Raw genomic sequence first — 26826 nt, forward strand, 5'->3', positions numbered from 1 at the left:
TGATGATAGTTTCTTTTGCTGTACAGAAGCTCTTTAGTTTAATTAGATCCCATTTGTCAATTTTGGCTTTTCTTACCATAACTTTTGGTGTTTTAATCATGAAGTCTTTTCCCTTGCCTATGTTCTGAATGGTATTGCCTAGGTTTTCTTCTAAGGTTTTTATGGCTTTAGGTCTTACGTTTAAGTCTAATCCATCTTGAGTTAATTTTTGTATAAGGCATAAAGAAGAGGTCCAGTTTCAGTTTTTGGCATGTGGGTAGTCAGTTTTCCCAACACCGTTTATTAAATAGGGAATCCTTTCCCCATTGCTTGTTTTTGCCAGATTTGTCAAAGATCAGATGGTTGTAGATGTGTGGTGTTATTTCTGAGGCCTCTGTTCTATTCCATTCGTCTATATGTCTGTTTTGGTACTAGTACTATGCTGTTTTGGTTACTGTATCTTTGTAGTATAGTTTGAGGTCAGGTAGCATGATGCCTCCAGCTTTGTTCTTTTTGCTTCAGGTTGTCTTGGCTATACAGGCGCCTTTGTGGCTCCATATGAAATTTAAAGTAGTTTTTTCTAATTCTGTAAAGAAAGTCAGTGGTAGCTTGATAGGGATAGCATGGAATCTTTAAATTACTTTGGGCAGTATGGCCATTTTCACGATATTGATTCTTCCTATCCATGAGCATAGAGTGTTTTTCCATTTGTTTGTGTCCTCTCTTATTTCCTTGAGCAGTGGTGTGTGGTTCTCCTTGAAGAGGTCCTTCACATCCCTTTTAGGTTGTATTCCTAGGTATTTTATTCTCTTCGTACCAATTGTGAATGGGAGTTCACTCATGATTTGGCTCTCTATTATTGGTGTATAGGAATGCTTGTGATTTTTGCACATTGATTTTGTATCCTGAGACTTTGCTGAAGTTGTTTATCAGCTTAAGGAGATTTGGGACTGAGATGATAGGGTTTTCTAAACATACAATCATGTTATCTCCTAACAGAGACAATTGGATGAGGAAGTCCCTTTCTATTGGATTTTGTGAGATGCTTTTTCTACATCAATTGATATGATCATATGGTTTTTCTCCTTTTAGCCTATTGATATGGTGGATCACATTGATTTCCATATATTGAACCAGCTTTTTATACCTGATTGTGGCATATAGTTCTCTTAATACATTGATGTGCTAATACTTTGCTGAAGATTATTTTTCCATCTGTGTTCATCAGAGATATCAGTCTACTATTTTGTGTTCTTATAACGTCTTTATCTGGCTTTGGTATTAGGGCAACTCGAGCCTCATGGAATGAGTTAGGAAGTGTTCCTCTTAACCTGTTTTCTGGAACAGCTTGTGGAGAGTTGGTATTAATTCCTCCAGAAATGTTTCATATAATTCTTTGGGCTTGATGCTGTCTTTGTTAGATTATTAATTATTGATTCAATTTCTTTAGTAGAAATTCCTTCAATTTCTTTTTTGTAGGCCTATTCAGATGAGATGATATATTTCTCCTTGTATATATTTTGGAAGTTTGTGTCTTTAAAGAAATTTCATCTAAGTTATCAAATACATGGGCAGAGCAGTTTTTCTTAGTATTCCTTTATTATCCTTTTATTTTTATTTTATTTTTATTATGTTTTATTATACTTTAAGTCCTAGGGTACATGTGCACAACGTGCAGGTTTTTTACGTATGTATACATGTCCCATGTTGGTTTGCTGCACCCATTAACTCGTCATTTACATTAGGTAATTCTCCTTATGTTATCCCTCCCCCTTCCCCCCACCCCACGACAGGCCCCGGTGTGTGATGTTCCCTGCCCTGTGTCCAAGTGTTCTCATTGTTCAATTCCCACCTATGAGTGAGAACATGCGGTGTTTGATTTTTCTGTCCTTGCAATAGTTTGCTCAGAATGATGGTTTCCAGCTTCATCCATGTCACTACAAAGGACATGAACTCATACTTTTTTACGGCTGCATAGTATTCCATGGTGTATATGTGCCATATTTTCTTAATCCAGTCTATCATTGATGGACATTTGGGTTGGTTCCAAGTCTTTTCTTTTGTGAATAGTGCCACAGTAAACATACGTGTGCATGTGTCTTTATGGTAGTATGATTTATAACATCAATAGTGATGCCCCCTCTTTCATTTCTGATATTGGTAATTTGTGTCTTCCTTCTCTCTCTCTCTCTCTCTTTCTCTCTCTGGATGGAGGTATTTGGGAAATGTTTTCAAAATACACATTTGAGCCTCTTCTGTACCTGCTTCCAATGGAGGTTTGGAGGTGTTGGCTTGGCCTTGCTTTCTTTAGAACACCCCAGAGCTCCTGATGTATCCTGTGTGAGGCTGGAGACTGGGAACCGTTATACATCTGGATCGTTCTGTTTTTAGTTTTCAAACTTTTTCAGCAGGGCGCTTTCAGGCCATTTGTGAATGTTAATATGTGAAAGAGAAAAATGCAAAACCGTTGCAATTGATTTGCGAGAGGAGGAGAGAGACCTAAGGACACTGCCTGCTTGGTACTCACCCCTCTCATCTCAAGGCAGCCCCCAAGGAAGTACTGGGGGGTCCCAGAGCCCCATCTCTGATTCTCATATTAATTAAGATCATGCCCGTGATGTGTTTGAGGATGGTGCTTGGCACATAATACAGGTTGGATAAAGGTTAGCTGCTGGTCTTGCCCTTATTGATAATTTCCTATCATTCATGGGCATCCACCAGTGGAGAGGACTGCCTCTCATGGTGGTCAGTGGATTCCCTGTGGCCAAGGAATCTGAGCAGAAGCTGATGTATGAGAGAATAGAATAGAGGACTGCACAGGGCCTTCACAAAGAGCCCTCTAGGTCCTCTTCTGAATTTGGAGATGCAGGAATTCAGCCTGTCTCTTCATCTTCCCTCTTCCTAGAACAGAGGGTGGCACAGGGGAGGAGGTGGTGTGTCCCAGCCACATCCAAGCCTTTCCATTGGAAATCCCAACGTCCTCTGATCACGTCCTTCTAGGATTGTGGCCCGTTTCGGTTTCTTACATTGTTTATCTGGTTTTGGAAGGCTCTGCTCTGACCAACGGGGGATTGAACCTGCATAGTCCAGTGAAGAGGAAGCTGGAAGCGGAGAAGGACTACGTCTTTGACAAGAGGCTCAGGTACAGTGTCCGCCAGAATGAAAGCAACTGTCGGTTTCGAGACATCGTCGTGCGGAAGGAAGAAGGGTTCACGCACATCCTGCTGTCCAGTCAGACCTCGGATAACAATGCCCTGACACCTGAGGTAAGGGGTGGCAGCCAGAGGGACGGGCAGGCTGGGCTGTGGCTCCTTCTCACTCAGCATGGCACATTGGCTTTCTGCTTCCTTCCACCAGGATGCTGAGGACGGTAACCAGCATGCATAAAAATTTGACTGCAAGGCACAATTTGCTGATCATTTTCCATACATTATCCCATTTGATTTTTATGACCATGTAATAATACCATCTCATCTTAATAGATGAAGACCATGGGGAGAGGGACTCACTGAACTGATGGTGGACATAGACTTAGCCAAAGGGCAGACTCAGAACCCAAATGTCACATCTTGGGCTTTTGCAGCTAAACTTTGTTGTCATCAGCATGTCATATTTGTTTGCTGCAGGCATAATTCACTCAGTTCATGTATCTCACTCAGTTTATAATACATATAATATATGTTACTACATATTATATATGTAGTTGAGACAGATCGATTTCACATACCGTAAATTTCACCCTTTTAAAATGTACGATTCAGTGATTTTTCGTATTTTCACAAGGTTGTGCCAGCGTCACCACTATTGAATTCCACAACGTCTTCATCACCCCAAGGAGAAACCTTGCCCACGTGGAATAGTAATTTCCGTCCATTCTCCTTTCCCCACACCCTGGAAACCACTCATCTACTTTCTGTCTCTATAGATTTGCCTTTTCCGGACAGTTTGTATCAATGGAAACGTGCAGTATGTAGCCTTTTGTGTCTGGCTTCTTTCACTTAGCATGTTTTCATGTTTCATCCGTGTTGTAGTGTGTATCCACACTTCATTCCTTTCTATGGCTAAATAATATTCCATTGTGTGAATAGACTGTATTTTATCTATCAACTTTTCTATTTGTGGGACAGTTGTGTTGTTTCTACTTTTGACTTTTATGGATGATATTTCCACAAATGTTATATACAGGTTTTTATGTGAACCTATATTTATGTATTTTCAGGTTTCTTGGATATATTTCTAATTTCTAATAGAATTTTCTTGGATCTTTTCCAGCTGTTAGAATTGCTGGGTCATATTGCTTACTGTATTTTTCGAGGACCTGCAAAAATTGTTTTCCACAGTGGCTCCCCCATTTTACAGTCTGACCAGTAGTATGTGAGGGTTCTGGTTTCTCTGTATCCTCGCTAACACTTGTTATGTCTGTCTTTTTTATTATAGCAATGCTAGTGCGTGTGAGGTGGTGTCTCATTGTGGCTTTGGTTTGCATTTCACTGATGGCTAGTCATGTTGAGCATCTTTTCATGGGTGCATTGGCCATTTATCTCTCTTTCTCCTTTTTCTTCACATCCTTTGGCTATTTTTAAAATTAGGTCACTTTTCTTTCTGTTGTTGACTTTTAAGCATTCTTCATATACTCTAGATAGTAAGCCCTTATCAGATATATGAGTTGAAAATATATTCTACCATTCTGAGAGTTGATTTTTTACTCTTTTGATAGTGCCCTATGAGAAACAAATTTTTAAGTTTTGATGAAGTCTATTTTACTGCTTTTTTACATTACTTTTTAAATATTAATCATGCTTATGTCTTAGGTGAATAAAATAGGGAACCAATGAATACTTAATGCAGCGAGGTTGACAACATCATTCAAAATACAGGGTACATGGCAGGAGAAGGGAAGAGATTCTTGACGGCACAAAGGTGGGAAGATGCTCCACTGAAGCAGCCTTTTCCTACAAGGTGCCTGGGGTAGGGCAGTACAGTGGTAAATGGCGATAACAGTGACGACGGCCAGTGAGCAGGGGCTCTTTGTTCCTTGTATTTGCTGTTTATCTTGTGTCATCTCATCACCTCCCTTCTGATGTAGGATTGTTATGATCCACATTGTACAGAGGAGAAAATTTAGGCTTAAACAACCCAACTGAGCTAGGGTCTCACAGCTTAACCAAGTAGGTGCCAGGAGGGCAGGGGTTCTGTTCTTGCCCACCCTTTTGTCTCTTCGTTCATCCCAGTGCCAGGCCCACTGAAGACATTTAACTCCGAGACCCCTTTTCTGTCCTTGAAATATCCCGGACTCTGTTTTTCATAATAGCAATGGGAGGTTAATGAGAAGGGTATGTTTTGGGGGATGCAGTCAGGGGATGACCACTCACTCACATTGGGATACTAGAATGGCCTGGCGTTGCCCAGTGTACCCCGTACCTTCAGGGAGGCACAGGAAGTGGGATGGGTGAGAGGGAGGTGCTGTGATCTTCAACTTCTGATTGTGTTATTATTATGGTTGAAATAGACCCTGGTTCTTTTACAAGGCTGTGTGTGTGGCCATCTGGAATGATTGACACATGGTGAGGGAAGCACTGTGGCTAAAGCCTTGGGGTTGTGGGGTGGTAGTCGTGTGCTGCCTCTTCTCTGAGCTGGTGTTTTGGGGGCTTCTCCTTCCTCCACCTGTAACAGAAGCATCCCTGGGGTTCTCTGCTGTGTAGACCTCTGTGTAGAATTCAAAGAAGCCCAGAGCGTGCAGTCCACCCCGAAAACAGCTCTTCATATGTTTATGCACCTGGAAACCTCCTTATTTTAAGCTCATCATGACATCTGCACAGACCAGTTTTTCCCAGATTCTTTCTACTTCACTACTTTCTAAAAGCATGTTGGGAAAAGGCACAGCGTTTTCTTTCAACAAACTGAACACATGTGAAGTCTCCAGCTCCTTCCCTCTGTGGAGCAGCCCTGGGTGGTGGTAACTGTTGCTCACTCATCGTGGAAAACATGTTGTGCTCGACTGATTTGAGGTGCACAGGTTCTCACCTCCTGAGCTGCGGGCTTGGTTAATTGAGGTTCCTTTCCTAATCAGCGTCGGTCAGTTACAGAACAGGAGGAAAACAGTCCAAGTTAATGATCTGGTGTTTTCAGCTGTCTCAGCAGTGGAAGGGGATTGAGTATGTGGGTGAGCCAGCTGACTGCGTAAAGCAGCCCCTAATGAAGGTCCTACTGAAATGAAGAGGCTGCGTGAGAGGAGGAATACAGGTTTTAGTCTAGCAGACCTGGGTTCCAATCCTGCCTTCAACTTACCATGCTGTTGCCTCGAGAATTTACTTTGCTGCTCTGAGCTTCCTCCTTTATAGAAATTTTACAGTATTTTGCTGGCGAGATTAGAGATAATGTATGCACAGGGGCCCACAAAGTACCTGGCATACAGGAGGTATCTAATAAATGCTCCTATCACTGATAACATGAAGCAGAGGCCATTTAAAGTCCAGCAGCAGACCTTGCCTTGCTTGTGAATGGAGGAACCAGAAGGCGACCACTTTCGTAGTTATAATTAAACTACTTTTTCTAGTTGTATAGGTGACATTGGTTGGATTGGCCTCAAGGCCAGAAATTCATACATTACTGTGTGCAATAAATAGATTCTGAAGCCAGTGGATTTATTGTCATATTTCTCCTGTCTGGGATACAGCAGAGAACCAGGAGATGAACAGAAATGCCCCTTAAGGAGAGAGTCAGTGAAACAGGTTACACAAAGTTCTCCTTGATTGAAAGCTTATCCACTTCCCCACTGGGAGAAGACTCCAGGTCTTCCTTCAGTGCCCTCGGCCTCAGCCCACAATCCTACCACCACTCCCAGGAACACGGCAGACAGGCAGGAGCCCCTTCACACCACTCCTGTCATGGCCCCATGTCCAAACCTGTCTCCAGGCCGGTTCACCTTTATTCTCGAATAGCTCTTTCATATGTTTACTTCTATTTCCACCGTGACCATTACAGTCCACTACTAGGCTATTTTGTCTGGACACTGTAATTAGCCTTCTCATAAGTCTGCCTGCTTTCACGCTTCCTGCCATGTAATACATTCTGCATAAGGCAGGCAGAATGATCTTCCAGAAATGCAGCTGTGGCCAAGTCAACCCTTTATACGCACACCCCTCCCCAACCAAATGTGTCGATGGCTCCTGATGACCCTGGCTGACAGTCAGCACCCTCAGTGTGGTGCAGTCCCACCTCATTGTGCAGCCTGCCTCACATACTTCTTCTCCTGTACCCCAGTCATCTGGCTTGCTTTCATGCCCACACCTGCCCCAGGGCCTTTATATGTGTCCCTCTGACTGGAACAGGCCTTTCTTCCTCCTTGCTTCCCTCACTCTTGCTGTTCCTTCAGATCTCAGCTCGGCCATCACTTCGGCAAGTCTTATCACAGTTGTTAGTCTACATATATTTGTGGGGTAACTTGTTAAATGTCTGATATCCTCCCCCTCCTCCATTAGACTGTAAACTTCTTGGGAGGTAAAGACTGGCATTCTCTTAATTCAATAAACATTTGTTAAATTCTTTTATGTGAAAGGGTCTGGACTAGGTGCTACAAGGGATATAAAGAGTGTAAGTATACTATTTTAGCTCTTAAAGGATTGTATTAGTTATCTATAACTGTGTAGCCGATTGTTCTCAACTTAGCATTTTAAAACAGCATACACTTGTTGTCTCATAATTGCTGTGGGTCAGGAATCTGGGCATGGCTCAGCCGGATGCTTCCAGCTCAAGATCTCTTACAAGGCTGCTGTCAAGTGGAGGCTGGGGCTGCAGTCTCACACGAAGGCTCGACTGGAGGAGAATTCACTTCCAAGCTCACCCATGTGGTTGTTGGGTACATCTGTTCCCTGCCATGTGGGCCTCTTGTGAGGGCTACTCATGACAAAGCAGCTTGCTTCCCTCAGAGCAAGAACTCCCAGAAAGATAGCAAGAGAGGATGGTCCTTTTGTCACCTAATCTCCTCCTGAAGGTGACATGCCATCATTTTGGCATCTTCTGTTGAAGCCAGTCACTAGGTCCAATCTTCTCTTGAGGGTGGGGATTACAGAAGGGTGTGAATACCAGGGGTTTAAATCACATAGAAGGCAAGATACAGTAAAGAAGTGCACATTCTACAAGGGAGTTTGTCAGAAGAATCACAACAGGGATTTAAAGTATTCAGGGTTTTGGGAGAAAGGAGAGTGCGCATCTAGTCTTGGGTATGGGGAAATCTCCTTTGAAGGTGGTTGCATTTAAGATGGGCCTGGTGTGACTGGATTTCAGCAGGTTCTGATGAAGTATACAGAGAGGAACCCTGGTTGATTCCTCTTTTACATCCCATTCTAATGAATTTGATTGTCTGGCTGTAAACACATGCCGGATCCAAAGCTAGAAGTCATAGAGGGGGAGTCTGTTCTCTCCAGCAGACAACTAATAGCAGGCGCAAGTGGCAGCTAGGAAGTGCATAATGAGAGCAATGAATTTACAGGACATATTTAGGACTTCAAAATGCATAGCAGTTCAGGACTATTTGTTGTAGAATCACATCCCAGAAGCCTCTAAGAGGAATGTTCTGTTATAGGCCAGCAGGTGACCATTGAGAAGTAGTTATATGCATACAGTATATTCTGTTTAAGAAGGCAAGAGAATGTGGACTAATTTTAGAACATTTTACTTTAAATGAACCAGTTACATTATAAAATTTGGGGTCTTTCAAGAAGGTAGAATCTTAGCCATCTGTCCAAATTGAATTACCAACACCAAAAAGGAAAGAAAAGAGATATAAACTAGATATAACTTTTTAAAAAATGAAAAACAGTATAGTATGTACTTCTTTTGTATCAATAAAATGCAAATTTATTTTCAAATTAATTCATAAATGAGATGGCTGTTTTGTTTGGTCTCTTATTTTTTTCTTAACAAATTGACAAGTAGGTAAGTATGGCCTTAGCCAGAGAGGCTACTCTCTGAGTCATCTATAGAATTCCAGTTCACCTCTTTACAGCAGGGTTTCTTTTTTTTATTTGCCTCTCAGAGAAATAGAGTTCATGTATAGGTGAGAGTGTATCTATTTCTAGAGGCAGATGGATGAAAGGACCCACAAGATAGTGGCCTGTGAGCTTTTTTGATGTCCAAAATGAGTATCTGTTGCTTATACCCAAATAGGCTGGAATGTGCTTATTCTATCCTTCCAGCAGGGCACAGGCCTGGAGATTCTCAATTCAGATTGACATCTAGTCCTGTTTTTTCTACTAAAATCCTATCCATTTAAAAAATCACCCAACAGTATGAAGTAGGAGAAAGTAAAGAGTTGTTAGCATGAGATTTAAATCACGGTCCTGCCTCTTACTGCTGGTGTGACCTTGGACATCTTACTGTACCTCTCTGAGTCTTCATGGTGTCACTTGCAAGGTTGAAATACCATCTCCTACCTTACCAGATTTTTGTTTGGAATAAAATATTACGTGGAAATTACCTGGTGCAGTTCCTGGCACTACTAGGTGCTTAAGAAATGGGAATTCTTTTAAAAATTTAACCTTAAAAAACAATATTTTTCCAGTGTTCCCCCTAACTTCCATATGCTGTGGTGATGCCTCTGGAGTGTTTAATAATGATCCTTTGGAAGTTTACTCACTTACTGTCTTCTCTGTTAGACTCTAAGCTTCACCCAGGCACACGCCATGCCTTGTTTTCTATCACTGTATACTTTCTGCTCTTGTTTCAACGATTCAGTGATTGGGTGTTCTTTATTTTATCCTCCCCCCCATTCGTTGTAATTCATGTATTTTTAAGAAGTTATCCCTAAATTATATACACATAGCAAAGGCTAAGTGTAATTACCTCCACCACTTCTGAATATAACCTTGACATACTCTAACTCTACTCATTCCTCCTCTTATCCTCTACAATATTATTGCCTGCTACTACAGTTCTACGCCATACCAACCTCTGCCCTCAAATTAATATCAGTATTATGATTTTTATAGTCAGTTCTTATATTAACAACACATTCACCAATTTCTTTCCTTTTTTTTTTTTTTTTTTTGAGACGGGATTTCATTCTGTCACCGAAGTTGGAGTACAGTGGCACGATCTCGGTTCACTGCAACTTCTGCCTCCCATCCTCCTACTGAATGGCTGGGACCACTGGCATGCACCACCATGCCTGGCTAATTTTTTCCTTTTTTTTTTCCTTGTATTTTTAGGAGAGTTGGGGTTGCATCATGTTGCCCAGGCTGGCCTCGAACTTCTGATCTGAGGCAATCTGCCTGCCTCAGCCTCCCAAAGTGCCAGAATTACAGGCTTGAGCCACCAGTTTCTTTGCTGGTTATTATTCCTTGCATGTCAATTTTTCTTTCCAAATATAATTTCTTTTTCTTGCAGTACATTCCTTTTTAGTTCTTTTAGTGAAGGTCTAAAAATGGTAAACATTCTTTTACTGAAAATGCCTAATTTTTACCCTTCCTTTTAAGTGAATTTAGCTGAGTGAAGAATTTGTTGACAGTTGTTTTCCTCAGCACCTTGACAATTGTATTCTGCTACCTTCTGGAATTTATTTCTGCTATGTAGAATTTGCCTCCAGTCAAATATTTGCCCTCTGTAGGTAAGCTTTCTTTTTCCTCTGAATGTATTTAAGATTTTGCTTTGTCTGTGATGTTCTGAAGTTCAAATATGATATGTCTGTGCATGCATGTACTGTTATTTCTATTGCTTAGCTTTTTGTTTCAGTTCTTAAATTTTAGGATTCGAGTCTGTGGTAGATAGAAGCCCTCTCCCCAAGATATTCATGTCCAAATCCCCAGAATCTATGACTATGCTAGGTTCCATGGCTAGGGGAAATAAAGGTTCAAAAAAGCAGTTAAAGCCGCCAAGTAAACGAACCTAAAAATCAAGAGTATTCTAGACTACCTGGATGGGCTCAAGGTAATCACAAAGGTCTTTAAATGTAGTTGAGAGAAGCAGAAGAATCTGTCAGAGTGACACAAACTGAGAAAGTGAGGAAGACCCAGATGGACATTATTGCCTTTGATGATGGAGGAAGGGGCCATGAACCAAAGAATGTGGGTGGCCTCTATAAGCTGGAAAAGGCAAGAAAATGATTCTCCCTTAGAGCCTCCACAAAGGAATGCAGCCTTGCTGACAACTTGATTTCAGCCCAGTAAACCTGCATCAGACATCTGACCTACAGGACTATAAGATAATAAGTTTATGTTATTTTAAGCTACCAAATGTATAGTAATTTTTTATAGCAGCCTTAGGAAACTAGTGGATCTTTCATCAATTCTGTTAAATTGTCATCCTTTATCTCTTTCGATATTGACTTTCTCCTCTTCTCTGTGATCTCCTGATAGAATCCGTACAGCACCTATTTTAAATCTTAGCATTCTTGTCTTTAATCTCTCCGTTATATTTTCCATCTCTGTTTTTCTGTGCTACATTTTGGTCAATTACTTCAGGTCTTTCAGTTAATTTATGCTCCCTTTAGCACCACCTAATCTGCTGTTGATCTTAGCAGACGTCCATGACTTGTTTTTCATTTTCAGAAGTTTCTTTCTCCTCAAATCTATTTTTTCCCCATATTCTCCTGTTCTTTTCTTATTGTTCATGTCTCTTTTCCTCTCTGTGATTATTTTAAACACCCCTATTTTAGAGTCTGTTTTGGATTCTTCTATTACTTGAAGTCATGTTAGGTAATCCTCTCATTTGCTGAGTGTGCCAGCTTGTATTTTCTCAAGTGTTTTGTGATTTTTGATTGTGAGCTCATCTTCAGCTAGGAGTTTTTTTCCTGTATAATTCCCATGCAGTCTGGGTTGCAGTTTCTCCCCAGAGTACTTTTACATTCATTTCCATCAGACACCTCAGGGATATTACTAGCCTGTGTCCAATTTCTGTGTCAAATTTTATCTGTGGATTATTCCCCATGTGGATGTGGTAACTCAGAACTTCAAATCCACATACAAGGCAGGCTTGGAGTTTTAGCTTCTCATGGGAGAGTTTTCCTGCAGCAAAAATAAATTATTTGCTGGAGTGGCTTGTCCTGACTATGGTATGGCAAACAGGTAGCAGAAGGACTAGAAGGGCCGAGCCTGTTTGTGGTAAAGCCGATTCCATCGTAGGCTTCTTGTCTCCAAAACCAGCACGTTTTCAGCCTGGCCAGACTGCCATGAGTCCTTTTGAATACCAGGCACCCAAGAGACATTGTATAGTCAAGATGTGCAGTGTTGCTGCAAGGTTATGATTGGAAGGAGTTGGGGAGTGTGCAGGGCTGTAACGCGGTTGATTCAGCTAGTACACAGACTTGGAGGGTCTGAATGATGCTTGGGCCTCAGAACGTAGCATGTGGCAGGAGATCAGCTTCAGACCCTGGCTCCATCCTAAAATCCACAGTCTGGGAGGGGAGAAGGGTCTGCTTTCCCCTGAGCACCACAGAACTCATTCCCTGCTGCTCCCATAGCCAGACTGCTGTCATGTGGAGGTCTTCAGATGAAAAGCCCTGGTACTTTGAGAGGCAGCCTAGCCTGCAGTGAAGGACATGGGCCCCAAAGCCTACTTCCCAAGTCCTAGTCTAGCTCCACCCCATACTTGTAAACTTCTCAGAGTCACTTACTTTGGTTTTGTCATTCATAAAATGGGGCTTAAACAAGTGACTCCCTCATAAGGCTAAGTGAGTTCACATCGTAAAGCAGCGCTTCTCAAACAGTAACATGCATATGAATTCCCTGCAGGTCCCATGAACATGCAGAGACTCATCCTGTTGGTCTGGGCTGGGGCCCAAGACTCTGCATTTCTGGCCAGCTCTTGGGAATGTGAAGCTGCTGGTCTAAGGACCATACTTTGAGTAGTGAGGTTTGAAAGCGCTTGGAGCAGAGCCCGACCTATTCTGTAGGGTCAGTATATAAAAGGGGACATCTTGCAGGATATGCGCCATGCACTGCACTAAGCAGTCTACTTGCATCTTGTTTGTTGGTTAATCTGAGGTAGCTCTGAATTTTACAGATAGAGAGACCAGGAGAGGCTAATGATTTCACTCCAGATTACCCAAGATGTTGTGGGGTAGAAGTGGAGCTTGTGCCCAGCCATAGACCCAGAGGCCCATGTTGACCTTCTGGAACCCCTTGTAAGTCTGGGCTGGGGCCTTTGACTCTGCATTTCTGGCCACCTCCTGAGGGGTGTGATGCTGCTGTTCTAAGGACCACACTTTGAGCAGTGAAGTTGGAAAGTGCTTGGGGCAGAAAGAGCCTGAACCATCTCAGCAGGAAACTTTGAGCCGGCCAGTCCGTTAGCGCGGGCTGTACCACTTCCTGACACGTTGCCTTGAGAAAGTCATGTTTCTCTCTGAGCCTCAGTTTCCTTTTCTGTAAAATGGAGCTAATAATAATGCCCACCTCACAAGGGGTTGGGGGTGTAAGTACTCATGGGCAAGTGCTCTGTAACCTTCAGGCTCATCCAAAATAGTTCCTCGTGGGATGAGGAGCTGAACAGCCTGGCTGCATGCCTTTGAAGAGCGTAAACACAGTTAGCCTTCATGGGGTGCACACTGTTTGGTGGCAAACTCTTCAGTCTTTTAAATGATTTTCACAGGTCTTGAGTTGGCCTTGTAAAAGCTTCTAGGTGGGTGAGCAAGCAGCCTGCCGAGTTTCCTTCTGAAGTTGAGGAAAGGAGCTAATGAGGGTGATTAAACAAGCAGATCTCGAGTGTCCACCATACCCCAGGCACTGTGCTAGGCTCTGAGTATACAGTGGGGAATAAGAGAGATGCCATTCCTTTCTTTATTAAAATAACAGTTGAGCAAGTGTGGACACATAAAAGGCAGGAAACAAATAAGTAGTAGGTAAGACAGGTAAATGTATGATAAAGGAAGGAAACAAATGGGGGTGCTGGGCAAGGGAGAATAGGGGGAGGAGAATAGGGTGGGTCATAGAAGGACTTTCAGAATCAAGGAGCCTGGGCAATCCCACAAGGGGTGGGGAGATTGGCACGTGCAAAGGTGATTAGGTGAATATGCGCTTGGCCCAGGCAAGACGTTCAAAGAAGGCTGCAGGGTGGTAACTGGGAGCTCTGGGCTCTCGTAGCTGCCCCACCCCTGCCTGTCCCTCCCTGGGCTGGCTGCTTGCTCTGGGGCTGACTGCCCTCCTTCTCCATGAATGAAAGGCGATGGCCAGACAGTGGGAATCTGCAGTGTCAAAGTGCATAGACTAGGCCTTGTGTGAGCCAGGCCAGGGCTCAAATCCACCTCTTAACACTTACCAACTGTGTGGCCGTGGACTAGTGTCACGACCTCTCTAGGCATCTGTTCCCTGGTCTGGAAGGAAGAATAGTGCCTACTCACTGGTGCTGGGGAGGCCGGAGCCCACGTAGCAGGGTACCTGGCCTGCAGTACATGTTCACTACTAAGGTAGCACTTGTTGGTCTGACCACTTACCAAGGGCACCTGTGTCTGTCTCCCAAATTCTGTCCTGCCCTCCACCTGCCCAAGACAAGGTCATAGAGTCCTAAAAATCCTAGGGCATACATGCAGGAGACACATGCAGGAGATAAGGGGAACTTGTCCCATGATGGCAGGGTGGCCGGCACAGTTCTTCCACGTCAGATGGCACCTTAACTGGCATGCAGAGGAGGAACAAAATGCCTTTTATCCAGAATTCATCATTACCTCCCAGGAATGTGAACCTGCAGGTGGCCATAGCATAACCGTTCCTTTCACTTATTCTTCACTGGAGACATTGAGAGTGGGTCCACCCACTTACAGATGGGGACACTGAGGATGAATAATCAGCATGGCTCAGGTCCCACGGCTAGTAAGTTGCAGAGCCAGAATTTGGACCAGGGGCTTGGAACTCCTGTGGGACATTAAACCCAGGTCTGGATCTGATGCCAAAGGCCAGTTGCCATGTGGCACCTGCAAACCATGTGGGGTATTAGCTGGATGAAAGATGAGCAAGGGTGTATAATAATCAAATTGAGTCATCTAGAGATGGCTTACATCCCTTACTTGGGCTGTGCACGGATTTTTTCCACGTCTTGTAAAGGGCTAAATAAGCAAATGCCAGAACAAGATTTGCAGAGATTTACCAGGGATTGAGCAACTCCAGGCAAGGCTTCCAGATCCGCAGCCGGTGACCACACTGCCTCCTTATTAGCACTCTTCTGCCTGCTCTGGGGATGGTGCTGGAGGGCTTTGGCTGTGATAAGTGTTTTTCTCCTTGCTCTGGACTCATGCTTGCACTCAGGGGAGGCTCCCTGCACAGGCAGAAGCAGATTCCCTGGCCTCTCCCCTCAGGGGGTCAGGCCTCTGGCTGTCTTGCTGTCTGAAAGCCCCAGGCTTACAGGACAGTCACTTAACATCCCTGCAAATTCATCTCTGCTGGCAGATCATGAAAGAAGTCCGGCGAGCGCTCTGCAACGCAGCCACAGACGACAGCAAACTGCTGCTCCTCAGCGCAGTGGGTAGCGTGTTCTGCAGCGGCCTGGATTATTCCTACCTAATTGGCCGGTTGTCCAGCGACCGGCGAAAGGAGAGCACTCGGATTGCAGAAGCCATCAGGTGAGCTGTGCTCCTGTTCCCGCACCTTGGGATCCTGCCTAGGATTGCCAAGCGAAAATACAGGCTGCTCAGTTACATTTGAATTTCAAACAACCGGGAATTTTAATTTTAGCATAAGTACATGCTGTGCAATATTTGAGACCTGCTTACGTTTTAGAAATGTTGGTTGTTTATCTGAAATTCACATTTTAATTGGGCATCCTATATTTTCATCTATAACCATAGTCCTGCCAAAATTAGGGCTGCTTTGCCCTCTAGATTAGATCCCACTTTCATTCTTTTGATCAGAAAGATTTTTTATTTGCTATCGAGGCCTGAGTCTGGTCGTAGCCATGTGTTATCCACACTACTCCCGCCCCTTGCCTGATGGGGAGAGTGTCTGGTTGTCTGGTTGTTTGTGTGTCCCAGCACTGCCGTAACGCAGCAGTGGGGAGGTTGATGGAGGGGTTCCCTGGGCAGCTGTGTGTTTGCAGACCCAACGGGATACAGGGTATTCCCCCCTTTCTAATTGCCCCCGGGCGAAAGTCCTGGGGGTGACTCAACAACGAGAACCTTTTTGGAACACTGAAGGGCAGTTATTTCCCCATTCTTTATTAGTATATCAAAAGCAAGTGAGTGTCATTTCTAGACACTGCGGCTGTTTAGCTGGTTTACAGCTGTCAACCAGTGTTCACCTGGGAGGGACTGCTGTATCTTGCTTAGGAATCAGACAAGTCACATTTCAGGAATGCCCCTGGTCGCATGAGAAGGAACATTTATTCCACATGGTGTCACAGAGCCTCAGGCCGTAAGTCAGGGATTTTCTGGGGCCTCCAGTCTCCATAGTTCTGTGGAAGAGCCACACACAGGGAGGCCGATTCCCACGTGGCTATAGGGGGCTTTGAGGGGTTGTGTTGTCTCCAAGAGGTGATGCTGGGATGCACTCGTGTGTGGAATTCTGAGTCCCTCTTCAGGGTGAAGCAGCCATTGGAGCCCCTACTCCAAAATACCCATGTCTGCTGTTGCAGAATTCTTGCCAGAAGAGACATAATGAGCCTGGGCACTGTTACGTGAAAGGCGTTGTGGTTATGGAGGCACAGGCTTCCCGGCTGTGCCCAAACGGTTTGCGCTTTGCCTGGTCCCAGCTATGCCCTCTCGCTACTGCCTTTCCATGTGTCGAAGGGGGACCGCAGCGTTTCCAGCGTGCTTCTCTCATGCATGAGGCCACCACAGCCCACCCAGAGAACCGAGTGCCCGTTTTTGTGACCTGTGGAGCCTCAGTCATGGTCTTTATCTGGTTTACAAATTTCAGTGGAGGCGTTAGCTGGATTTCCAGAAGCCCAGGGAAACCTGGCTGACACAGCCCCTGGTTTTCACTCCATGCATGCGCAGCTCATTAGCGTCCAGACCCCTTGTAGTGAGTTGAAGCGTGGCCCCCGAAAGATATGTCCGTGTACCAGTCCCTGGAGCCTGTGGAGGTGGCCATATTTGGAAAAAGGCTCTTTGCAGATGTAATTAAGTTCAGAGTCCCGAGATGAGATCATCCTGGGTTGGAGTGGGCGCCAGACGCAGAGAACTTACTTTGTGAGAGGGGACACAGACAGAGGAGAAGGTGATATGACAGAAAAGGGAGAGCTTAGAGTCATGCAACCTCAAGCCAAGGAATTCCAAGGATGGCTAGCAGCCACCGGAAACCGGGAGCGAGGCCTGACAGCTTCTCCCTTAGAACCTCCAGAAGGAACCAGCCCTGCTGACAACACCTTGAGTTTGGAGTTCTGGTCTCCAGAACTATGAGAGGACACCTTTTGATTGTTTTAGGCCCCAAGTTTGTGGTGACTATTCCCTGGGAAACTAATAGAGCCTGGAAGGAAATCATTAGCAGCTCAAAGAGCCTCATCTTTTCAGGCTCTCCTCTTAGGCAAGGGCCCATCCTGACGTCGCCCAGCATCCTCAATGGCTGCTCCTTCTGGTGGGCAGCTGTTCACCTTTGCTGATGGGGTCTATTAACAGATTATCCTGGGCAGCTGCAGGCAAGGTGGGACTCCCAGGCCAGCCCTGAGTTGACAGTGATGAGGCTTGTCCCGGCGTGGGGTGGGCGAGGGGGTCATTCCTGCATGCAGGAATAAGGTATTGTAGCTGGGTCACTGAAGGGATGGAAGCTGAACAGAAACAGGGTATCGAGGGGGTCAGGTCTCAGATGGATTTCCCCAGAACCCCCACCGAATGGTTCCTTCCTCTGGCTTTGCACGCCCAGTCTCTCTGGTGAGGGTGGCATCTCTCTGGCCTGTCCCTGCATTTGTGTCTTGGATGTATCAAAGCTGAGGGGCAAAACCTTCCCTCCTCTCCCCATAGCCTCTACCCATTGGGGTCTGCAGCGTGATATCTATGCACCTCTGGACTCTTGAGAACCAAATTCATGGAGAAAGAGATGTCAGAGGCAGATGGGGTTGAAAACATCAACTGTAGGAGAACGTGGCTGGGGCCGCGGCCCAAATTGGCTCCTGACTTTCCCAGCTGAGTAGTTCTGGGGAAACACGGCCAGTGGAATTCAGACATTTGCCATCTCAGCGAGCAAGTGAGCTCCCCTTAGGCAGAGCACAGGGCAAGATGGCGGAGGCAGGAGGAATTCTTCTTGATGCTTCAAAGGGAGCAGAAGTTGGTAGTTCGTAAGCTAGCAAGGATGAGGGCATGGGAAAGGAGATGTCCCCTGGACCACTGGTCCCCAGCCCTGACAGCACAGGGAGACCCAAGGGAGCATTCCCAAGACCTAGATGCTTGGCAACACCCCCAGGGGACTCTGGGTTATTTAGGCTGAGGTGGGGCCAGCGCATCTTTTGATGTGAATCGTCCTTGGTGGTTCTCAGCGGCAGCCAGGGTTGAGAGCACCTGCCCTGTGCTAACCAGATTTCTGCACCACTGATTGAAAGCACTAAGAGAAACCTAAGATTCTTATTTTTATGCAAGAGAGAAAAGGTGATTATTAAGGGGATGAGGGTGAAGAAGGAGGTGATACAGGCATGAGAACGGTGAGAACCACAAGCAAAGATGGATGGAGGTGCAGAAGATGTGGCTGTGTAGAGACAGATGCTCCTGGGGTTAAAAAGAGACCGTGGCTCGCCCATCAGCACCAAACTCTTTCAGGGCATCTCCAGCTCTCCCAGCTTGGGAGTGCTGCCTCGGAGGCCACACTCTGGAGTTGGGGACAAAAGGTGGCCGCGAAGCATTCTGCAGATAATGTTTTGTGGATTTCCAGAGGGGTGTCCTGAAGGAAGTGCACTGTCTTTGAAAGGAGCTTGATTCATGCTGCAAGTTCTGCGCCCGCTCCTGTCGGTTTTCTAGGTGATACTTACAAGAAATCTCTTGTGAAAGAACTTCCTTCAAAATCTAGCAGGGCCAAAATGTTTTTTTGGACATCGAACTGCCCCCATCTCTTCTCTTGGGACACGCTCCTAATAGGGCTGACCAGGCATGCCGCATGGCCTTAGCACCCCGTGAGTGGTACTCTCACCCCCTCCTCATCCTTGCCTAAAGAAAACTTGCATACGCGTGACCAGGACTGGTGACTGGGACTCATCACTCTGCAAATGTTTGATGAATGAACTAGCAGATTTGGGGAGAGCTCAGGTGGTTTGTTCAGAAGCCTCTTTCCCGGATCCATCCCAAAAAGAGGCTGCCTCCTCTGAACTTGTGGGGGAAGACTCTGGGGTCCTGCAGAGCAAAGCTCTGGTGACGAGGTGGCTTGTTCAAACAAGGTATTCAGGAAAGCAGTGTTGGCTAGCAGCTGTCCATGTGGCACCTGGAAGCAGGCTGCCTGAGCTCAAAGCTACCTCTGCATTTGGTGGTGGTGGAGCCTTGGGTGTGTCACAGATCTCTCTGAGCCTATTAGCTCATCCAGAAAATGGGAACAATCAAAATGATGGTACTGGCCTCACTGGTGGGTTGCTAGGATGGAGAATAAAAAGATACTCTATGTGAAACACTTGGGCTATTCCTGGCACTAATACGTACTTGGACTTATTATTACAGTTGTTGTCACTACTGCTGGTACTTCCAGCCATGACTTCTAGCTAAGCTGAGTCTAAGACCAGGGAGTGGGCCCCTGGACCAAGGGGTGGGTTGTAGACTGAGGAGTGGCCGCTGGGGATCTCTCTGGGGGCCCCAGGATGGTGGTCACTGTTTGGTTCTGTACTGGCTGACTTGGCTCTGAGCTTTGGCTGGGGGAGGGTTCTCCTCCATGGCTCTGGTTAAAGGGAGTGGGTAACTGGGTCACAAGAGAAATGCCGATTGCTCCAGGGGAAATTGAGACATTCCTGTGAGCAGAGTTTTGCTTCTGGGTCACCTGTAGCCTAAGAGAATGGCTCACAGACCAATCTGAGAATTGAATGAGGACTCTGTCCACCCTCCCCAGCAGATGCGTTCCCCATACTAATAGCAGCAGGGATGGCGTGCTCCCCGCATGTCCGCACTGGGCTGACACCCTGCATGGAACGTCTCCTTTGATTCTTATTCAACTCCCCATCTGGGGCAACATCGTTGATTTTCCCATTTTGCAGAGGGAGAAAATGAGGCTCCAGAGACCAGGCACCCTGTCCAAGGTCTCACCATTAGTTAGGGGCAGAACTGAGACTTCACTCTGAGTCTTTCAGATGCTGAAGTTCTTGCTCCTTCTGCCACATCAGTGCAGCCCAGCAGCTTTGTCAGGCAGAAGCCACAGGGCTCCGGTAGAGCAAAGGAAGCTGTGCGGGTCAAGTCAGCCTGATGGCCTTGGATGTGGGGGAAGGCGGGGTCCAATCTTCCCCACGCAGCCCCGCCATGGCAGCAGGATCAGATATCTGAGCTGCAGGGCCCGTAATGCAATATCCTGTTTGCTGCTTGGCTCCCAGTGATAGAGATCTACTGCCCGAGGTGAGAGAAAGAGGATGGGGGGTGGCCTTCATTAAACATCAGGCGACATTTTCATATCAAGGAAATGAAGTGTGGGGCGGGTTGGATGACACAGGAGGGGCTGGGGTAGAGGGTCAGAGCTCTGCATGCCTGCCCCCCTTTCCCTTGCTTCCCTGATTCCCTTGCACGGATCTCAGGTTGGAAACCACAGAGTGACAGGCTCTGGGGTCCTGCAGAAGAAAGCTCTGGAAAGTCACAAGGGCTGCAGTCCATTCCTGAAGGATGTCATGTGGTTGACGGAGCTAAGGTGGCAACAGTATCAGAGAGACCCACGGCAGGGAGGCCGTCTTGACAGGCGTGGACCCTCTTTTATTAAAAACATCCAACAGAGGCAGAATGATGCATCCTTGGGATGTGATGGAGGGAATTCTGCACCGAGTGGAAGATATGGCTCCATGAGTCCTAAAGTCCTTCCCACCTCTGAGATCTAAGACTCTGGAATTGTATGAGGTCACTCAGGAATGGGATGTTTGACAAAAATCATCCAAACCCCCAAGGATTCTACAAAAATGTCCATATCCCCTGCAGACCCCAAATTGCTTTCAGTGAAACGCACTTGCAAAAACCAGTGACCTAACCTAAAACCTCACCACAGGTTAGGAAGTAAATGATGTCGGGAATTGGGCCACTGGAACACCGAGCATCAGAAGTCGTGGAGCCGGGACTCCCTCTCTGAAGTAGTACCTTTTGGGGACCAGCAGGGACTGAGGGCTAACTCCACTATCGCAGGCAGTGTGATGCCTCAAGCCTGAGTCAGAGGCGCATACTTTCGTGACGACTTACATGGATTGTGAGATACCTCCTACCCCGGCAGAACATTAAGTAGGCTTTCTCGCAGTTGAATCTGATCCCAGTATGTCATTATGATATCCACAACTTTCTATAAGAGTTGGGGAAAGGAACATTATTGATTGAGAAGAGATAAATCAGCTCGACTTTTTTTTTGTTTTTGAGACAGAGTGTCACTTTATTTCCCAGGCTGGAGTGCAATGGCCCGATCTTGACTCACTACAACCTCCGCCTTCTGGGTTCAAGCGATTCTCCTGCCTCAGCCTCCCAAGTAGCTGGGACTACAGGCATCCACCACCGTGCCCGGCTAATTTTTGTATTTTTAGTATAGACGGGGTTTCACCATATTGGCCAGGCTGGTCTCGAACTCCTGACCTTGTGATCCTCCCACCTCGGCCTCCGAAAGTGCTGGGATTACAGGCATGAGCCACCGTGCCCGGCCTCAACTTTTGTATTAGTTAAGTATTAGCTGATGTAACAAGTAAACCTCATTTATAGAAATGTACTTCTCAGATACATAAGCCTAAAATACATGTCACCATCAGCCTATATGACTCAAGAACCTAGACTTCTTCCATCCTGCTCAGCAAATGTCTTCCAGGACTGTTGTGCTCACCAAGATGAGTGGGCTTGGAGGACGCCATGGTGGGAGGTTTGGTGTGTACCTGGAAGTGGTATGGGTGGGTTTTTGCTCACATCTTGTTTGGCCAGCACTTGGTGACTTGGTCATAGCCACATGCAGTCAGAGATGGGAAATGTGGCCGGCCAGTAGCCCCGGGAAGAAGAGGGAAAACAGGTTTGGTGAAGAGCTGGTTCACCATTGCCACGCCTCTGCAGTCTTTGCTCTTGTTCTGGGAGACTCATGTATTTGCTCAACAGCTATTTACTGAGTGCTAATTCCAATATTGATGGAAGCTGAGCAGTGCCCCAGGCAGACGTCTGGGTGTCCTTAAGGAGCTAAAGGGGAGGAAGAATCCCAAAACAAGCAAATAATTAGTTAGGGTGATTGCAAATTTTGATAATGGTGTTTTCTAAGAACTCTCAGAGGCCTGTGAGGCTCATGCATAGTGAGCGGGGGCAAGAGTGACGTGAAGGAAACCTGGAGAGGTAAGCTGAGGCAGGCCAAGGTCAGATCAAGGTCATGGGCATTTGGATTTTATTCTTGTGAATTCTTATGGTTTCTAATATCTCTGAGAGTAATGAAGGATGCACACTTTACTACACATCTCGTGTCTTTCCTCCATGTCCAGATGAATATTAAAATTTTATAGATCATACATAGCAACCAGGAAAAAGCAAAAAGCCTTCTGAGGCAAAGGAAATAGAGGTCACTGCTGATGGCTCTGTGTAATTGGTAAAGGTACATGCATTGCTCAGTGCAAAAGGGCAGGGAGAAAAAATATTGCCCCGTCTTGTAGCCGTGATTCTAGCTCCTGCCTACAGATTTTAGTCAGAGCCATCCTAACACATAGACTGTATTCAGCGTTTTAGAACCACCCTTGAGGACTCTGGCATCCCTGCAGGTAATTCAGAATCTGACCATCCTAAGTCTGACTTTTTAAAGAAATCTTAAATGTCATCATTCCCAACATGTACCCACCATCGGAAGCTTGAAGTCCCCCTACAACATCACCCAGCATAATCATTGAGCTAAAATGCAAATACCTCCAGGAATCCCACAAAGCCACTCCATTCACCTCTGGCCAGAGATGTAGAACATTCTTTCTCTCTTTGAGTTGAAATATGCCTCCCTATTACACCTTCCCTTTGGTTCTGGTTCTGCACCTTAATATTGGGGTTGACTTCCTTAGGATATATACAAATTCTGTCAATATCTAGGGTGCCCATATAACTTACTGTCTAAGCCATGGCTTTTGAGAATGGAAGGAGATGGTAACTGGGTTCTGTGCTAGGACACGGGGCATGAACCGGGGCAATCTGAGCACACCAGGACATGCAGTGACCCCATCAGTATACCTCAGAAAATCTGACAGCTGGTGGTTCCATGTCCAGGCAATGAGGCCCTTGCCTGGTACCTCACCCCTGACGACGTGAGGGTGCGTCACAGCACCTGGGAGAGTCAAGGGTTCCAGTGGGGCTTGGCAAGCTGTAGTTACCTGTTCAAGAGCATCTTCTCTCTCTCCCAGGGACTTTGTGAAGGCCTTTATCCAGTTTAAGAAGCCTATTGTGGTGGCCATCAATGGGCCAGCCCTGGGCCTGGGCGCCTCCATCCTGCCCCTCTGTGACATCGTGTGGGCCAGTGAGAAGGCCTGGTTCCAGACGCCCTACGCCACCATCCGCCTCACGCCTGCTGGCTGCTCCTCCTACACCTTCCCCCAGATCCTGGGCGTCGCACTGGTAAGCCTCCTGTGATACCTGGATTCGGATCCCAGCAGGATCCTTCCTCTCCCTTGGGTTTAGGGGTTCTTCATGGGGCTAGAAACCTGAGGGTGTTGTCAGCCTGAGGACTGGCTGGGCTGCCTCGGATCCTCCACGCCATCAGTGCCGGATGGAGTAGCCTGGCCTGAGAAGATGATGTCAGTGTATGGCCCATGCACTCTGCATGGTGTCTCAATTACTCCTCACTCCAGCCCCCTGAGGGCGTGTCTTAGGATTGAATGGGTGCTGTAACAAGCAGCCCACGGTCTCGGTGGCTTGAACAACAAAACTTTCCTTCTTACTCTTGTGTGGTCCAGCATAGATGTAGGAGTCACCCACACTATTTGGGGACCCAGGTGTCTCCCATCCAGTAGATGTGCTCTCACTTCCAGCCAATGGGAGAGAAGAGAGAGCCAGAAGCATCGCCCTGTAGGGCTTCACGGGCCAGGCCTGCAGGGGCATCTTCACCTCCACTCATGTGCCATCGACCATGACTCAGCCTCCGGCCACGTGCGCCTGCAAGGGAGGCTGGGAGATGTAGCCCAGTGCATGTCCAGCAAGAAGAGGGAAAGGATTCACTGAATACAAAGCGGTCTCCACCCCGTGTGGAAATGGTTGCGATTTCCATCTTACAGATGGAACGTTAAGCTCAGAAAAGGTAGCTGTGTCACCAGGTGGCGCAGACAGCCACTGTCCAGTGGAGGTGGCAGAGTCCACTGTAAGCTGTGGTCAGATTCTACACCAACATCCAGAAGCAAGTCTGGACAGGGGAGAGCAGTGATGACAGCTGGCACGTAGGAAGCACTTGCTGTGTGCTGGGCTGGGCTGTCAATGCAGTCCACACCCCTGGCAGGACAGCTGTGATCCCCATTTTGCAGATGTGGAGACTGAGGCTAGAGAGGTTTAGTGCGTTGTCTAAAGGCATGCAGTGGTAATGCCAGTTGTGGGATTTGAGCACGGACTGGCTGGTTCCACTGTATGTGCTCCAAACCCAGCCTGTTATTAAATAGGTCCCTCAATTCATCCCTCAGATGAGGGGTGAATCTGAGATTGGCTGTCAGGACCAGGGAGGGGTTCCGAACGTGTAGCTGGTCCAAGTAAGCGTTGGAGGTGCCATGCCCCTGCATCTGGGCTTCCTTTGACGGCTCCTCCCCTGTGGACTCTCAGGCAGCCTCTGCTGTTCAGAGCAGCCACGAACTCTGAACTCAGCTCCGATGGGCTAATACTTATTCATAAGCACGGGTCCCAGCTGGATCTCACAAGGTTCTCAGGGAGTCCCCTCCTTCCAGCCCCCTCTAGCCAGTCCGCTCCCTTTTTCTCTCCCTTTCTTCAAATGCTGCAAATCCACTGAGTGCCCAGCTTGCCATACCCACCAGGAGTCCAGGAGTGAACAAAAACCCTGTTCTTCAGACCTTCTATTCCCCAGCTCAGTATCTTGAAAGGAGGTCCCACCTTGTTCAGAGAGGACCCCTTTGAGCAGGTGACATTTGAACAGAGGCAAGAATTCCAGGCAGAGGATGCATGAAGGGAAGGACGGAGAAGGGAGTGGGCCTGGCGGGCCCTGGGTTGAGTGTGGTCAGGTCAGTGTGGCTGGGTCCTGGTGAGGATGGTGGGGAGAGGGGAGGGACGAGGCCATGGCAGTGGCATGGGGTGGCCCCTGCGAGCCTGGCACGCCAGGGAGGGTGCTGGGCCTTCTGTGTTGTGCCTGCCTCAGCAAGGTCTACCCGGGTTCCACTGGGGGCATCTGCCAGCAGATGCCATAGGTCACAGGAGACCCCACAAAACTGCCAGAGAAGCACCCCTTAGGTGACAGGGCCCAGCCCTGAAACCCCAGAGAAAAGGCCGAGTGTTGCCTCTCCAGCCCTGCAAAGTGTGCTGGGAGCTTGGTGCTGTCATGATGCCTTTGGACAGCAGAGAAGATTGTGGCTTTGTGACATTAAATGACTCGCCCAGAGTCACAAGTCAGTGACTACACTCTGTTTCTGTTGTTGTTTTCTTAGCTCTAGAGTGGGTTGTTGGTTAATGTTATGGGTCTTCACCGGGGACGCCCTGCCTCCACCAAGAATCCCCTTTCGGAGCCTTAGGCTTTCGGAGTCCTTAGGCTTTCGGAGCCTTAGGCTTCCGGATAATACCCTAAGTTCTCTCTTCAAAAGAGAATAGTCCATTGTGGCCCCACAGCTATTGTGAATTGTTCCTTTTTAGGAACAGACTCCAGGATGTTTCTTTCCACGTCTTGATTTTATTGGAAGGTAAACACCCACCTTTGACATTACGCTCATGCTCTTGAGGCAGCTCGGCACATTCTCAGGACTGTGACTGCTGCACTTGGGCAAGCACCTGTGGAAGGGCAGGGGCTTTTACACGGGATTTCTTCCTTGTCTTCCTTTGCAGTTCCATCCCCCGTTGTTTCCATCTGAGGGCCTGCAAGCTCATTCTTCTCGTCTCTCAAGTCCTGCTTTTGTTACAGTAGTGAGGCTGATAGCAGTGTCCCTTTTCCTTCCTTCATATTCCTCCTTGTTCCACTTTGAAAACGACATCACCAACCACAACAAAAATAGCACATTTCTGCTAGCCCTTCTGCACATAGCAGGCCCCGTTCTAAGCACCTCTCAGTTAACCTTGCCTCTGCGCTGGGAGCTTGGTGCTGTCATGATGCCTCTTGGACAGCAGAGAAGATTGTGGCTTTGCGACGTTGTGACTTGCCCAGAGTCACGCATCAGTGACTAAACTGTTTATGTTCTTGTTTTCTTAGCTGTAGAGTGGATTGTTTGTAAATGTTATGGGTCTTCACCAGGGACACCCTACTTCCACTCAAGAATCCCCTTTCTCTCTGAATCCTTAGGCTTGTGGATGATACCCTTAAGTTCTCTCTTCAGAGAGGGCACTGCAGGGTGTGGTGTCTGAGGGGTGGCCAGGAGCCTTTCCGTATGAATGGAGGCCTTGCCTTGTACCTCGCACCTGCCAGGGAGTAGCTTCCGGTGGATCTGAATCCAGGTTCATGGGAGCAGATATGGCCATTTGCCACTTCTCCCAGTGAACTTCTATTGAGTTCATTGGACTGAGGTGTTCTTCAGAAAGCATCAAGGCCTCCATTTGTGTTCAGATCTTGAACCAAGCAAGCATATGCTAAGACTTATTATCGACATAAAAGATTGCCCTCTACTCTGGCGTGAAAGATTGTCCTCTGGGTCATCGTGAACCATCGGTGA

The 26826-nt window shown here is 46.8% G+C and overlaps 1 protein-coding gene across 1 annotated transcript in view; it reads left to right on the forward strand.

Moving 5' to 3' along the window:
• Nucleotides 1-26826, forward strand: part of CDYL2 (chromodomain protein, Y-like 2) — a 116552-nt gene that overhangs the window by 83976 nt on the left and 5750 nt on the right. The window contains exons 4-6 of the mRNA XM_011990121.1: nucleotides 3028-3245; nucleotides 15354-15526; nucleotides 23386-23596. Coding sequence (XP_011845511.1) covers nucleotides 3028-3245; nucleotides 15354-15526; nucleotides 23386-23596 — 602 coding nt within the window. The remainder of the gene's footprint in view (nucleotides 1-3027; nucleotides 3246-15353; nucleotides 15527-23385; nucleotides 23597-26826) is intronic.

This window comes from Mandrillus leucophaeus, unplaced genomic scaffold, assembly GCF_000951045.1.
Source record: "Mandrillus leucophaeus isolate KB7577 unplaced genomic scaffold, Mleu.le_1.0 Scaffold37, whole genome shotgun sequence".
Taxonomy (NCBI): domain Eukaryota; kingdom Metazoa; phylum Chordata; class Mammalia; order Primates; family Cercopithecidae; genus Mandrillus; species Mandrillus leucophaeus.